Raw genomic sequence first — 14,945 nt, forward strand, 5'->3', positions numbered from 1 at the left:
CGTCGCCGCTTCCCTGAGGGAGAGAGGCAGCCGCACCGGGCCGGGCCCTTCCGGTCACGTGTGTATGCGTGTGTGTGTGCATGGGAGAACCACCGGGCGTCCGCACTCCAACTACTGGGCTGGAGCCTCAACGAAACCCCGCCCATCGGAGGCATGACCAGCGCAGGGCAATGATGTCGCACAGCCGGCAGGATGGGGGTGGGTTCTGGTGTCCTCATCTCGGGCATCGGTTTCATGATGGGGCGGGGAACCTCGGTTTTGCGCTGCCACTGTAACGGGGACCCCTTCTCTGAGCCGCCGGGCTGCAGCCGGCCTAGGGCTCACAGCCGGGTGGCGCATCTGCACCGTAGAAGGACGGCTGGAGGGAGCCCCTGCGGTGCGCACGACGTTCGGGTTGGGGCCGGCCCGGGGTGGCCGTTTGTTTTTCCTATCGCTGTAGGAGCGCTACGGTTTGTGGTCACAGGGCAGGCCGTTCGTGACACAGGCGGAAAAGCAGCTCTTCCAAGAGAAAACAGAGTGTAACAGTGGCTGTGAGTGGTTTGTGAGGGGGAGAGTGCAAGGAGAAGGGCTGTACACACTGCTAGAGGGCAGCCTGAGGGGCACCACGTGAAATAACGTGTTATTACACTGTTTGTTTGTACGCTTAAATGAGTTTTAGATATTCAGAACTTGTATTCATGTTCTTGGAAGTGCTGTGTATAGCAATAATGTTACACACAGGGCCATATGTATGCAATGTGTTCCGTGTGTGTTTTTGTTCTGTTACTCAGAATTGCTCATCCTTCTTACTTCTGTGAAGTGCATCAAGTACTTTGAGTTACATTGCAATTTCATATTGTAACGACAGCGTGGTTAATTTACTAATGTAATCATTTGTTAATTCCCCCTTCCGCTTTGAGTATATAGGCAGTTTGCCAACTCAAACGTGGTGGCAGCTACTTTACTTTGGAACTGCAAAGCAACTTCAGTCATTGCAGCTCAGGAAGTGTTAATTGTTAGTTGCTGTTGTCCAAAAAGTGGATTTGAAAGCAGGTTTGTGCCTGGCATGTGTTAAACCAGCTCCACAGGCTCAGGAGAGATACTGTGTTTATTCATGCCTGGGTGCTGGGTGGACTGTTCCAGAGATCAAACACACCAATGCTTGCTTTCTTGTTACATTTATACACAACGGTTACAAGATGGTACACTCCCAGTTGCAACGGTTGGTTTTAATTTATATGTAACATTTGCTGTGTCACTCATTCTAATCACTCTCCATGCTCAGATGAGAGGCCTTCACTTGGGCTGGGGTCTTTCTGACCTGGGGGTGTGATTTTTAGTATAATAATGAAGGCAGTTCACTTCAGGACACCTTAAAAGTTGGTTTCATTGCCAAGTTAGGTAACTGAATGGTCACTTTGCCAAGCTGTCAAGTAACTCATTCTTAGTACTACCGGTCCTGAATGTTCTTTGATTCTTCAAACACGACCAGGATCTGGTTGTGCCCATGAGATCCTTGTTGTTTCGAGGTCACTTCATCCCAGGCTCAAGTTGTGTAACCGTGGCTACCAACGACAGGTACACAACATAGCAAGCAATGTATCACATCGCTGCCACTGTCACGGACACGTTTAACCCAGCGGCGAATCCTGACGTAACCCCCCCGCGCCACTTCCTGCGCCAGCCCACGCCTCGCGCGGCATTGTGGGAAGCCGGAAAGGGGCCGCCGGGGGAAGAAGATGGCGGCGCTGGGAAGGGGTCGGGTCGGAGGTGGAGGCGGCGAAGGCATTGATGGAAAGGTGGAGCGGGGTTCGGGGCGCCCGGAGTCGGAGCTGCTGCTGCACCCGGAGCTGCTTTCGGAGGAGTTCCTGCTGCTCACCCTGGAGCAGGTGCGCCCGGGCGCCGTCGGGGAGGAAGCCAGGCCCTTAGCAGCGGGTCCTGAGGCGGGGAGGGGAGGCCTCGCTGGCCTGCGGCCCTGCTTGTTGTCCTGACCCCCCTTCCGTCGCGTCACACCTGCGCTGTGTGTTTCTCCTCTTCACAAATAGGCACGCAAGAAGAGTTCAGGGAATAAACAAGCAAAACCCAAGTTGGTATTACACAAGTTGGTTGTGTAGTCTAGGTACTTGATTAAGGGAGGCCCGTGGTGTAAGAGGTGTGTCCGTATTTGCAGAGGGGCTGTGTTTGAACATTGCAGCTGCTGAAGAACAACTTTCTCTAATCTCTCCATGTGAGACGATGTTTGCATACAGTAAAATTATCCGTGGAAGGGTGATCATTATTATAATTGCCACGTTCATACTCAGTGAATTAAGGAAATGCGTCTTACAAAGTCACTCAAGCTACTGCTTAAGTATGCATAACTGGAAAAAAATTGACCTTAAAAGTGAGTTATAAGCAGTTTTAAACCATAGGAAGCTTCAGTTGATGTGATTTGGAATACTTGTTACTTCCTTGCCTGAAGATTTTAGGTGCACGGAACAGTAGTAATCAAAGTCTTATTTTATTGTATGAGCTTGCAGAATTTTTGTCATGTAATTTATGTGGACAAAAATGTACAGGTTTTAGGTTGACATCAGAAGTCATAAAGTGTTGTCAAAACCAATAGTGGCAGAGACATCACCTGCTTTTGGTGACCGCTAGTCTGTAGAAAGTTACTGGGATTTTTCCTCTTTTAATAAATTTGGAAGAAGATAGCAAGAAATTTTGTTTTCACAGCCCTATACGTGATTAGAAAGAAAATTGGTTCTCTGTTGTAACTGACAGTTGTTAGAAACCCCCCTTCTTTGGGAACTAGGAGAGGAAGCATCTCTCTACACTTTTAATGCGTTTTTTGAAATGCAGTATGTTTTACTAGTTTGGTTTTTAGAAGAATGAAGAGCAGTATTGTAGTTAGATTTAGGGAAATTGGATTCAGAGAAATGTGCTAAAGAGTGCATGAAAACATCAGTCATCAACAGGATGTCCAGCATAACTTTTTTCCTGGATTCTTTTGAGATATATATATATATATTTTTTTATTTATTTATTTATTTAATTTTTTTATTTTTTTTTACTCCTATTTTTATTGGGAAATATTGCAGGGTTTTGGATAGGGAGGGGCTGCAGAGTTCACCTCTGTGGACAAAGGCAGTGTACTGCCCAGTACTGGTTGTAGGTGGATCCAGCTGTCTCTGACACTGATGGAAACAGCCCATCACACACTAAAATTTCAAGCCAAGTTGCTCATGGCAGCAGTGCTCAAATGCACTTAAAAAAGAGCTGCAGCCACCAGAGGCAGAAGACACGAAAGGACATGCAGGAAGAGGCACATGAGGAGATACGTGAAGAGGTGTGCTTGCAGGTGGTGGAAAAAGAAACCACTGTGTACTGACCCAAATATCTTTCATTTCCCATTGACTCAATGAAGGAAGGACCAAGTGTAATCCACACGGAAAACAAAAGAAGCTGACAGTAGGAAGGAAGGCAGCAGACCAGGCTGTTGTTGGCACAGGGCTGTTCATGGCCTCTCCACACCGGTCACCTGTGCAGTCCTGTTACTTCCAAAACCCTAGCATTTGTACCTGGTACACTAAAGTGGCTTTTCAAAACAGAAATGATGCCACTAAGATTTTTGTGCTCTGAATTTGTCATAATAATGGCAACTTTTTTTTTCTGTTGTTCCCCACAGAAAAATATACTAGTTGAAAATGATGTAAAGATGGATAAAGATGGTCTCACTGATCTCTATATTCAACATGCCATTCCTCTGCCTCAGCGTGACTTGCCAAAAAGTAGATGGGGAAAAATGATGGAGAAGAAAAGACAGCAAAATGAGTTTAAAAGTGAGAATAAAAGGTAATTTAGCTTTTATTGGGCTACACTTGCAGAATTTAGGACAATGTAGTTAGTCTAATCTTTGTTTGCCTGATTAATGAAACTTGTACAGCTTTTGGACGTTGTTACAGTTTATAGAGATTGCTGTCTCAGGTCTTCTGGGTCAGAAGTGTTAGATTCTACTACTGCTCTAACAGGAAAAAGGGGAAGGTGATCTTTTTTGTCATCTAATTGTTATTAATGGTAGCTGGATTATAGTGCTTTTCATATAATCATAGAATAGTTTGGGTTGGAAGGGACCTTTAAAGTTCAACTAGTCCAACCCCTCTGCCATAGAGACATCTTCAACTAGATCAGGTTGCTCAGAGCCCTGTCCAGCCTGACTGTGAACACTTCCAGGTACAGGGCATCTAGCACCTCTGTGGGCAACCTGTTCCAGTGTTTCACCACCCTCATTGTAAAACATTTCTTCCTTGTATCCAGTTTGAATCTACCTTTTCATTTAAAATCTTTACCCTTCGTCCTATTGCAGCAGGCCCCATTAAAAAGTCTGTCCCCATGTTTCTTATAAGCCCTCTTTAAGTACTGAAAAAGCTGCTGTGGGATCTTCCCAGAGCCTTCTCTTCTCCAGGCTGAACAAGCCCAACTCTCTCAGCCTGTCTTCATAGCAGAGGTGCTCCAACCCCCTGACCAACCCTCCTTCTGGAAATGCTTGAATAGGTCCATGTTCCTCTTGTGCTGGGGGCCCCAAAGCTGGACATACAACTCCAGGTGGAATCTCAAAAGAGCGGAGTCGAGGGGCAGAATCTCCTTCCTTGACCTGCTGGTTACACTCCTTTTGATGCAGCCCAGCATGTGGTTGGTTTCTGGGCAGGGGAGCGCACATTGCTGGGTCATGTTGAGCTTTTCATCACCCATCAGCCCCAAGTCCTTCTCCACAGCACTGCTCTCAAATCCCTTCATCCCCCAGCTTGTATTGATACAGGGTTATTGGTACATTTCAAGGTACTTTATAATGAAGAAAAAAAGAAGTTATTTTGTTGTTTCACTATATAATTGTTAAATAATAATCATATTTTTATAGTGCTTAAGTAAAGGGCCAAAAGCATGTTTAATTATGCTTGTTCCTTGGACAGGGATGGTCTAGAGTCTGGGCTGTATGCTGCAGCAGTTTTGTGTCCAATTCAAAACTAACATCTGCCTTCTGAAGAAGATTCTGCTGTATTTTTGAAATCTTTGTGTTTGTATTCGATCAGAAAGCAAAATCTTCCTTAAAAGTTTATTTTACTAAAAATTCTCCTCCCAGTCTTCCCCCAGCCCAGAACTTTGATGTGTGATGCACATGGGTGGAGTTCTGGCTTAGCTTCAGTAGTACATCTGAAGTAAAGGTGGATAGAAATTCTCATAGTTTTGCAGTATTACAGCTTGTTGATTTCATGGGTGTGTTTTAGTTTTACTGCGTTTTTTAACTGTGAAGAGCTAAGCAAATTCTGTCAAGTGATTGATTTGCTTGTTGTTAGGGTTTGTCGTGGTTTAAGCCCAGGCCGTAAATTAGAACCACGCAGTCTACTTCCCCCCCCCACACACACCTTTCTCCCCTCTGCTCCCAGAGGGACAGGGAGGAGAATCAAAAGAATGCAACTCCCACAGGTTGAGATAAGAACAGTTTAATAACTAAGGTATAACACAAACCACTACTGCTACCACCAATAATAATAATGATAAAGGAAATAACAAGGAAGAGAATACGATACCACCCGCTGGAAAGGAGCCCGACAGAAAAGAGGACGTGCCCTTCCGGGTAGCTCCCAGTTACATCCCCCGGCATGACGTGCTGTGGTGTGGAATACCTCTTTGGCTGTTTGGGTCAGATGTCCTGTCCCTGCTTCCTTGCGGCTTCTTCTCCTCCCTGGCAGAGCATGAGACTCACAAAGTCCTTGGTCAGTCTAAACATCGGTGTTATCAGCTCTGTTCCCAGGCCAAAAGTCAAAAACACAGTGCTGCAACAGCTACTAAGAAGGAGAAAAACTGACTGCTACTGCTGAACCCAGGACAGGGTTTTTTTTTAATGTTAGCAGTGGCTGGCACACTGAGTTGTCTTGTTATGCTGGGTTTTTTCTTTCTTTTTCATGTGCATGAAAGTTTATAGTGTCTCAGTTTGTTTACAACTTGCAACTTGAGGATAAAAGCACAAGGTTAGTGTCTGAATAATAAAAAGACCTGTTGGTGTGCAGAAATAGGTGCATAAGAATTTTTTTATCACAAAAGGAAAATAGTAGGCTGGATGCTTTTGAGAGGATGAAGCAATGTTAATGTTCAGATGGGAGAATGGCTTCATCCAGCGTTTATATGTAGAATAAGTTTAGGGGCTCTTATTTTAGTGCAGTAAAATTCACTAATGTTTACCTATGTAGTAGTTTCTGGGAAAGTAGTAAGTAAAAGGAGGTATGTTTAATCTACCAGTCTGCTTTTCTGTACCACTTGCTCTTAGCACTTAATATCTAGCATACTAAGCTTAGTCTTTTGCTCTGTTGTTCGGTAGTTTTGAGATTTTCCAGCAGTCAATATTCCAGCTGTTGTTGTATCTTTTATACTTCACATGTTGGCAAAATACTGTCTAGAAAAGTTAAGCTTTTACTTGCTAATATTACTAACCCAAGAGAAATGGGAGAAATAGACTTTCAGTAAGTAAAAGTTGCACTAAGAAAACTTCAGTTTTAGTATGTCGACAAAGAATTAAGGAAGCTCAATCATGTTTTTGGATATTAAAATATTACAGTTTTCCTCACAGTTATGTGCACCATTGAAGCAGAACTGACGTTGTGCAGAGGACAAAGTAGAACTTGACATTCTTGTTTTTAAAAAGAAAATAAAATGCCTAGGTATTCTGAGGCTCTAAGTTATGTGCAATTCAGAGGTAGTAACTAAGCATGCTGTTAATTCAATTTAGAAGTAAGGTAAACTGATAGTGTGAACAATGGAAGCTTTCTGATGAGTTTCTCTATGGAAACCACAGCTTTACAGCATGCACTGGAATTAATATGAGGCATGGTGGCTTGATCAGCACAGTTCAGTGTGTGTTTGCATGCTTCTAGTAGTCGCAGATAAGAGGTAAAAACAGATTGAAAATTGAAAGTCAGTGTTGCATATTGTTCAATTTTACTGCTGGTGATTGACGGCACATCCTAAAATACTTGCTGTATATCAGCTGAGCAGCAGTTATACCTCAATAATACTATCAAATATCTGAGGTCACAGATGGTGATTTATACTCTTATTACTGAATATTTGAGTCTGCAGACAGTCATACCAAATAAACCCAAATGCAGTCTCTCCAGCTTCAAACATTTCACAAAGTATTTGTGTTCAGGGACAGTTAATTTGGAAGATCTATAATATTATCTTGTCTGCTGGAAGAAGGAGGATGGTATGAATCTCAGAGTGTGTTCTATGTCCAGGCCAGCTCAAAGTGTGGCTACAACATTTCTCTCAGATGTAGGAGATGCGTATTGAAATCTAGGTTTCATAGGGGGGTGTCCTGCCACAGGAAATAGGATCCCAGAATGTTCTTTTCAGCTGTTAGCTAGCATCAGTGTCCTCTCTCTGACGAGTGCTGGCTAACATGAGTCCTGCTCTGAAGCTTTTAAGCTGCCTGTACTTTATATAGAGAAAGGGAATGTCACAACCAAGGTTCTCTGTTCTTCTGTGAACCATGTATCTAAAAATGAGATGTGACAGTTCTTGATGATACAGCATCCAGAATTCTTTTGGAACTTTCCCAAAGTATTTCTCTGGGAATATTATCTGTATTGTAGCATGTGGTCATTTATACAAGTGCTACAACTCTAAAATTCTGTTCAGAATAGATGATGATCCTCCCAGAGCTGAAGTTAGTTCCTGGCTTGACAGTCTTCACCAAGCTGAATTAAAAACCAAACAAAAAAAATGCACCATCGCAAACAAACAGAAACAAAATCACAAAAAAACTCCATAGGAAAAGCAGGCTTTTGTTAGACTTTTGTTAAGGAAGGAAACTGAAAAAACGTATAAAATCTCTTCTTTCACATGAAAAGGTAGTTCCAAAAGGCTGCTGAGGAAATGTGTCATTATCAGGAGTGTTGAGTAAGTTCTTGGACAAACCCAAAGTGAGCAAAATGTATCATGTTTTACTTTTGAAGTGTGTGTCACTTTTTAGGCTTTTCAAGTGAAAATATACATCGTAACTTAATGTATCTGTTAAATAGGGCTGTTTCAGTAATATTTGGTCAACACAACTTGCCTGACTGAACCCTTCTGGTCCTGACAAGGGCACATTTCCTCAGCAGCCTTTTGAAACTGCATTACTGTAGATATAAGCCAAAAAGTTGTGTCTGATCTTTCGACAAATAAATTCTAAATGAATTGAAGGTCTGTCTTTGTCTCTATCAGTTCCCAGAAATGGATGAATAGAAAAAGAGGAGGATTATGTGACATATAATGTTGTGAACAGATAGTAATGTAGAAGCAGATTTGAATAAGAGCTGAACTTTCTCTTGCTCTGTGAGCTGTTCTTGTAGGTAAGGTGGCATATACTTTCTCAAATACCTTTTGAAATACTTAACGGCTATTATCTCTTTAGTTATTGTGAAATAGCTACAGTAGGATAAGCATAGTCTTTGGTCATACAACTATAATTGCCTGTCTAGAAAGTTCCTACAGAACCCTCTTTGCTAAGGAACGCTGTTGCTCACACAACCCCCTGCTTCCCTCCCTTCCCCCTTTATATTTTGAAAGCAATTTCTGTTGCCTAAGTTTAGAGTAGCTAAGAGTTTAAGGTTAGTATTTTGGGATATTTTTACTTTAGGCAAGACTAAATTCATATTTCAGTACCTGTGTCTTGGGTATACTGTTTTTTGATCATGTAGCTTATGTTTCTGAGAACTTTACAATTTGTATTTTCAGTGTTACAACAGTAGAAGGTTTAAGGAAACGGCCATTAATTGTATTTGATGGCAGTTCCACAAGTACAAGCATAAAGGTGAAAAAGACAGAAAATGGAGCTGCTGATCGCCTAAAACCTCCTCCAGCTGGAAGCACCACCAACACTGTTAGAAGATTATCTGTTCCTCCGAACGCCGCAACGTACATTTCAGCCTCCAGTTTATCAGAGGACGCTAAGCTGGGAATGAGGAATAATGAGACTAAGCAGAACAATATTTCAAAGACTAACAGCAGTATGTTGGCTAGTCTGAAGGTGTACCCCTTGTCTCCAGTAGCAGGAACTACTGTTGTGAAGTTAAAGAGAGCTGTTCCAAAAGAAGAATCTGATTTGCCGGTATGTACATTCAGTATCTTGTTTTGCAGCTTTTTATTCAACAGCAACTTGCAGGAGCCAAATGTAGACCCTTGTAAGAGTTTTCAGGATTATTTTATTTTGGGGTAATAGCAGAATTTTGTTTAGAAACAGGCAAAAGAGTCGCTGGTCTGGGAAAGATTAGAAGGAAAGAAATTAAGTATTTTGTACTTGTACATAGGAAACTTCTGTGTGAGAGGAGCAGTTTTGTATGAAACATGTATGTATGTAACTTTAAAATGAGTTGGTAGGTAATACTTAAGGTGGTGCTGGTAGCAGTCAAATAAAACACAAAATAATCCTACTGGCAGGCCTGAGAGAGAACAGGTATTACAGAACAACATGAAGAGCCTTAGAGTTAGGATAGGTGGTCTGTTTTCTGTAGTAGGGAAGAAAAAACCGGAATGATAACATTTGTAACAATCACGCTTGAATGGTTGAGTAGGACAAGCTTTCATTTGTCAAAGTGAAGGAAGAGATGTTATAGGATCTGAAGTGGGATGCTGGGAGCTGTAGAATATATCCTTAGAGAAAGAATGCCATCTGTTTTAAATCTCACATAGAAATTGGCAAGCTGGAGGAAGGAACTGGATATGAATATCTGGAGAGCTGCCTAGACTGTGGGTCTGAATGAGAAGCCATAACAACGATACTAACTGAAGTGAGAGGCTAAATGTTGAGTTCTCATTTTGAGCCATGGTGGTCTTAATTAGGTACCTGGGCTTCTGTAAGATGATGAGAAAGACATGCTGAGGTCTTGAACAGACCAGTCCTGTTCTCAAGTAGAAGGCTGATGACTGAGCTGTTAACCATGAAGGTAAATAGTTACCTTTCTTTCTGCAAGTCAGATTCAGCTGCAAACAAATTTTCTGTAGAGAACTACACTACAGCTGGGTGCAGAAGGAGGCCGATGAGTTGAAGTGATGAGAGGAGAGCTAAGGCCAGATACATTAATTCAGCAGGGCATATCTTTGAAAGTGTAGGTAATGGTGCTGAATGTAGCTGTCAGCTGGGGAGAAAGATAGAACAGTGGTTGTTGTTGGCAAAGGTGCGATTAGTCTTTTAAGAGCTTGTCAGTGAGCAAGGAGCAGTGGGCCATGTCCTCTTTAAAACATGCCTGGAGGTAGGGATAAGTCTTGCATTTGTCTTCTATTCTTTCATTATGCAAATGAAGTAATTTTCACATTTCCACTGGAGTATGGGACTATCTGGAGTAAGTCTGGGCTTCAAAGGAGGAGGTATTTTTCTGTCTGTTCTCAGTTGAACTGCAGGGGGAGCTTTAGATCCGCAGTGTAAATTACATTGATTAAAATTTTCTCAAGACACCAGACTTCTGTTTTCTCAGTATTGGGTCATAAAATGCTTTCTATTAATCTCTCTCTCACAAAAAAAAAAAATAATGCTTTCATGAAAGAATGCGGGTAATATCCTTGCTGTGTGGATTTGTAGGTTCCTTCAGACTTCTGTTAAACATGAGCACCTAAACACATGGCTGTTCTGAAAAACTTTTACAAGGATCATGGATGCGGCCCTGTATCAGATTTATGCTGGAGAGGTGTGCTTCCTACTTACCAGTATTACTAGCTTATTTTAATACTTAGGACTCTTCCAAGTATTGGTCAGATCTGAGCCCATAGAGCTTTTGAAACTTCTTTAGTATACACCTCCCAGCTGCTTTACATTGCATTTAAATGTTTTGTAGACACAGTGATGAGCACTTTTAAGTGGTTATATATCTGACACTTGAAAGCTATGACCTCTGACACTTTACTTTCTACCTTATCCACAGTTTTTGTTGTTCAGTTTAATACCGGTAAGTTCTTTGGTTAGTGTTGGTTAGATATGTTTGAAGTTGGATTAGATGATCTTTTGAGGTCCCTTCCAATCTCTAGCATACTGTGATACTGTGAAGTTAGGCAAGTGTATTGTGTGGATATTACTTTACTGTCTGAAATTAACATAATATTGAATAATAAGTCATGGAGCCAGGAAGAGTCAATGTACTTGGCTGAAGAGTGTAAAGCCTGATACATTTTTTAATATGACAGTAAGGACAATTGCCTTTTCAAGCAAATGACTGTTCTTTGGCTGTCAAAATAAACTGAAGTTGTTGTGCTGACTAGCACAGAACTGTCTCTCTGTTCTTAAGGTCTAATTCCCCTAAACCTTTCAGTGGTTGCAATCTACAACATTGCTGTAAATAAACAAACATTGAAACTCTTAAAGAGAAGAGAGATCTCTTGATTGTGCTCCCCAAACCACTGCTCTGCAGAATCATAGAATAGTTAGGGTTGGAAAGGACCTTAAGATCATCTAGTTCCAACCCCCCTGCCATGTCTGGACCATGTCACCTAAGGCTCTGTCCAACCTAACCTTGAACACTGCCAGGGATGGGACATTCACTACTTTTTTGGGCAACCTGTTCCAGTGCCTCACCACCCTCACAGTAGAGAACTTCTTCCTTATATCTAACCTAAACTTCTCCTGTTTAAGTTTGAACCCGTTACCCTTTGTCTTATCACTACAGTCCCTGATGAAGAGTCTGTCTCCAGCATCCTTATAGGCCCCTTTCAGATACTGGAAGGCTGCTGTGAAGTCTCCACACAGCCTTCTCTTCTCCAGGCTGAACAGCCCCAACTTTCTCAGCCTGTCTTCATATGGGAGGTGCTCCAGTCCTCTGATCATCCTCGTGGCCCTCCTCTGCACTTGTTCCAACAGTTCCATGTCCTTTTTATTTGAGGACACCAGAACTGCACACAGTACTCCAACTGAGGTCTCACGAGAGCAGAGAGAGGAGTAGAATGTTCTTGAGAACTCATGTACCTGTCTTTACTCTGCTTGCATGAACTGTTAAAGGTGTAATTTCTCAGGGTTTTTTTCTTATGTTATATGGTGAAAGGTAATTATTTCACCACTTCAATCTCCCATTGTTTTACTTTGGGCTTGCTTGCTTTATTTTTTTTTTCTGATTTCTTGGGGTGGGTCTTGAAAGATGAGTTGATCTGAGGCTTTGGCAATTATTTTGCTTTTTATGCTGATTATGACAAAGGAAAAGCAACTTTCCCTTCTCTTTTTCTAACGTTTTTACTATTTGATAGAAGTAAATTGGGTATCCTAGTTGTATGTTTGTTTTTTTTCTTAGACAATCCCATTTCAACAAGTATTTTAAGAAGGCAATCTGATGTAAATATAGAAGTATGTTTAGAAACTCCAATATGTGCCTGTCTTTAAGGTGCATAATTGAAAGATACTTTTGGATAACTAATTGTGAGATTAAGAAAAACGAAATGACATATGTGATTTGCAGATAGTTGAATCGATTTGCTTTCTCTCTTCTTTAAAGAAGTTGTGTGATATTTAGCGTTCTCCACAAGATGGCAGTAGAAAGCTGTTGTAGTAGCATAGAGATGACTGCAACTATAGTCAGTGTAAGATTTAAATACAGCAGGTTAATTTCTAACTTCTGCTTGCACAGTATATCTAAGAATACTTATATATTTTCTTATATTCCAGAATGACCTAAAGCCTACGGAAGCAAAGAAGAAAATCCAGCATGTTACCTGGCCATGAAGTAGCTAATGGTGCTTGAAACATAAGTGTTACTTCCATATTTTCAAACAGATAAGTCGTATTTAAACAGTTGAAATACAATTCTTTTTAAACCTTACAGGGATTCAGATTGCTGTGAAGTTTTAATGACTTTAAAAGTTCCCTGTTGTAACGCTGGAGTCATTATCACCAGTCACCTTAAAAGTGTCTACTTACGTACACCAAGTAGCTCAGTATTTCTTTAAAAGGTGGTAATATTACAATGTTCTACTACCAGCCTCACCCCCCTTTTTTTTTTTTAGTTTTGAATATTATTATAGTTCATCTCCGGCATGTCATTCCGATTCACACCTAGAAATACATTATTTTTGTTTCAGTAAGATTCAGTTTTGTTCCACTTATGGTCAAATAGTTAAAATAGCTATTGAGATTTAGAATCATCCCAAGAGCCTTCTTGACATTAAAAAGGTAATTCATTTAGATGAGAAAACTGACCATTCTGCTGGTAAGATAGTCTGAGACAAAATGTTTTCCTTTATGTTGCACAGGAGTGTAGAATTGACAGCGCAAGTTAGATCGGTAATAAGAGATGAACTATTTTAACAGCATTACTTCAAATTGAAGTTTCTCTTATTGACATATGAAATAAGAAATACACGGATGGAAGTATGTTATTAGGCTGTTTGTTATGGATCTTTGAGAGGAAGTAGTGAATGGATTAGTGCCATTTTCTCTTAAATACACAGGCATATTTTATACGTGCGTAAGTGTAAAAATGTGCCGACGTAGCAAATTTGCTGTTCTCCTGATCACAGTCATGCTTATAAAGTATGGGGAAAACATGTGGAATGCAGGCCAGTGCTTTCTCAACTTACTAACAGTTGGAAAGGGACAGGGATAGGAAGACAAAGTAATACCTTGAGAGCATTAATGTATGTAGTTGTATTCTTAAAAAATAAATAAATAAAAATTGGTAACCTCTTTTCCCTTCCTTTGATCATCTAAGATGGGTGTTGGTTTTCTGTGAAACTTGGTGTTTCATCTGCATTGTTGGTAGTGCCTTATAAGGCAGAAATCCCGTTAAGCTGATAGAAACTTTATTACTAAAACTCAGTGGCTCAGGGTGAAGCCAATTTAGATCTATTTTAGATATGGATGGTAAATAATAACACCACTCCTGGACTTAGTAAACCAAAAAAAGAATCAACTTCTGAATCCGCTTAGTTAACCCACTAAGAGAAGCTCAGTAGTGATCTGAAAGATGTTTACATTTGTAATATTGGTTAATGTTGAAGCCAAAACCTGTAGCTTAATTCATTACTGACAGAAGTTCTCCATTCACTGTTACAACATAAAAGGCACTTCTCGAATGCTGTAAAATGGTAAGAATGTGTATTTTGAAATAGTGTGCTGTTTTCCTTTTACTAAACACTTGTCCAGTTTTTGTACTTGAGTACAGCAAACTTTAACGTAATGTACATTTTGTATGTAAAGAGTTGTCTTTTAAGTAACCTTATCCTATTTAAATAAATTCAATTAAAAGCAAACAAAGTAGTGCTGACTTGTTTTTGTGATGTAATTAAGGTTGTTCATTTTACACACTTACATTTCAGTGGACTTGAAGTGATTAGAACTTAAGAAAGAGCTTACGGGGTAAAAGACTGTAGCTACTCTGGAGTTTAGCAGCAGTTAGTGTTGTGTAAAGTGCTGGTCCCTGTGCTAGTGTAGTAGCCGGGTAGGAGTTCTGTTTTCTGTGTGGCTTCTTGGCAGTGGTTTAGAGTTTAGTCTATATTTTGTTGTAGTTCCAGTTGCTAGGAGCACATGTATGTTGTTATGTATTAAGGAGTAGTATGCAGAACTGTACTGGAATAATAGCATGATGTCTTGTTTTCAGGCTAGTTTGCTTTTCAGCCTTGTCATGTGTCACCTCACTTTCCTCAAAGCTGGGACCATTTTGCCATCTATTGTAGTGCTTAGAGGGCAAGGTACAAGCCATGCTGCTTTTGCTCCCTTCCACTACCCCCTTAGTAATCTTTCTTTTCTGAGTAAATTATTAGAGCTGCAGTGTGTTGGGGGATTGCCAGCTCCCAGAGGAGAAACTGAGCTGCTTGCCCACCTCTGTAAGAGGAATTTTCATGGCCATTCTTTACCACAGCCTTCATCACAGAGTGAAGTCATCAAACAATAGAATTTAGTAATTCAACGAGATCTGATTTGCACAGTGTGCACTTCAAAAATGTCAGCCAGCAAAGTTCTTCAAATGGTTTACTAA

General features: G+C 40.9%; 1 protein-coding gene across 3 annotated transcripts; it reads left to right on the plus strand.

Moving 5' to 3' along the window:
• The first annotated feature begins 82 nt into the window (after window positions 1–82).
• LOC308218882 (ashwin) lies at window positions 83–12,791 on the plus strand. Of its 3 annotated transcripts, none has more exons than XM_080613378.1 (4): window positions 83–198; window positions 3,647–3,813; window positions 8,734–9,106; window positions 12,638–12,791. In XM_080613378.1, exons 1-4 carry the CDS (start codon window positions 193–195, stop codon window positions 12,692–12,694), a joined length of 603 nt encoding a protein of 200 aa, XP_080469504.1. In that variant the 5' UTR covers window positions 83–192; the 3' UTR covers window positions 12,695–12,791. The 3 variants fall into 3 exon arrangements, with proteins under 3 accessions (XP_080469504.1, XP_080469503.1, XP_080469505.1); XM_080613377.1 differs by lacking the exon at window positions 83–198 and adding an exon at window positions 1,658–1,868; XM_080613379.1 differs by lacking the exon at window positions 83–198 and adding an exon at window positions 1,878–2,065.
• The last annotated feature ends 2,154 nt before the right edge of the window (window positions 12,792–14,945 follow it).

The sequence above is a fragment of the Psittacula echo genome (assembly GCF_963264785.1).
Source record: "Psittacula echo genome assembly, chromosome: 3".
NCBI lineage: Eukaryota > Metazoa > Chordata > Aves > Psittaciformes > Psittacidae > Psittacula > Psittacula echo.

Bases quoted from the DNA above. Each gene is read 5' to 3' on its own strand.
- LOC308218882 (XM_080613377.1), top strand. From the start codon at position 1,719: ATGGCGGCGCTGGGAAGGGGTCGGGTCGGAGGTGGAGGCGGCGAAGGC. The intron at 1,869-3,646 runs GTGCGCCCGGGC...TGTTCCCCACAG, and splicing joins TGCTGCTCACCCTGGAGCAG to AAAAATATACTAGTTGAAAA. The intron at 3,814-8,733 runs GTAATTTAGCTT...TTGTATTTTCAG, and splicing joins TTTAAAAGTGAGAATAAAAG to TGTTACAACAGTAGAAGGTT.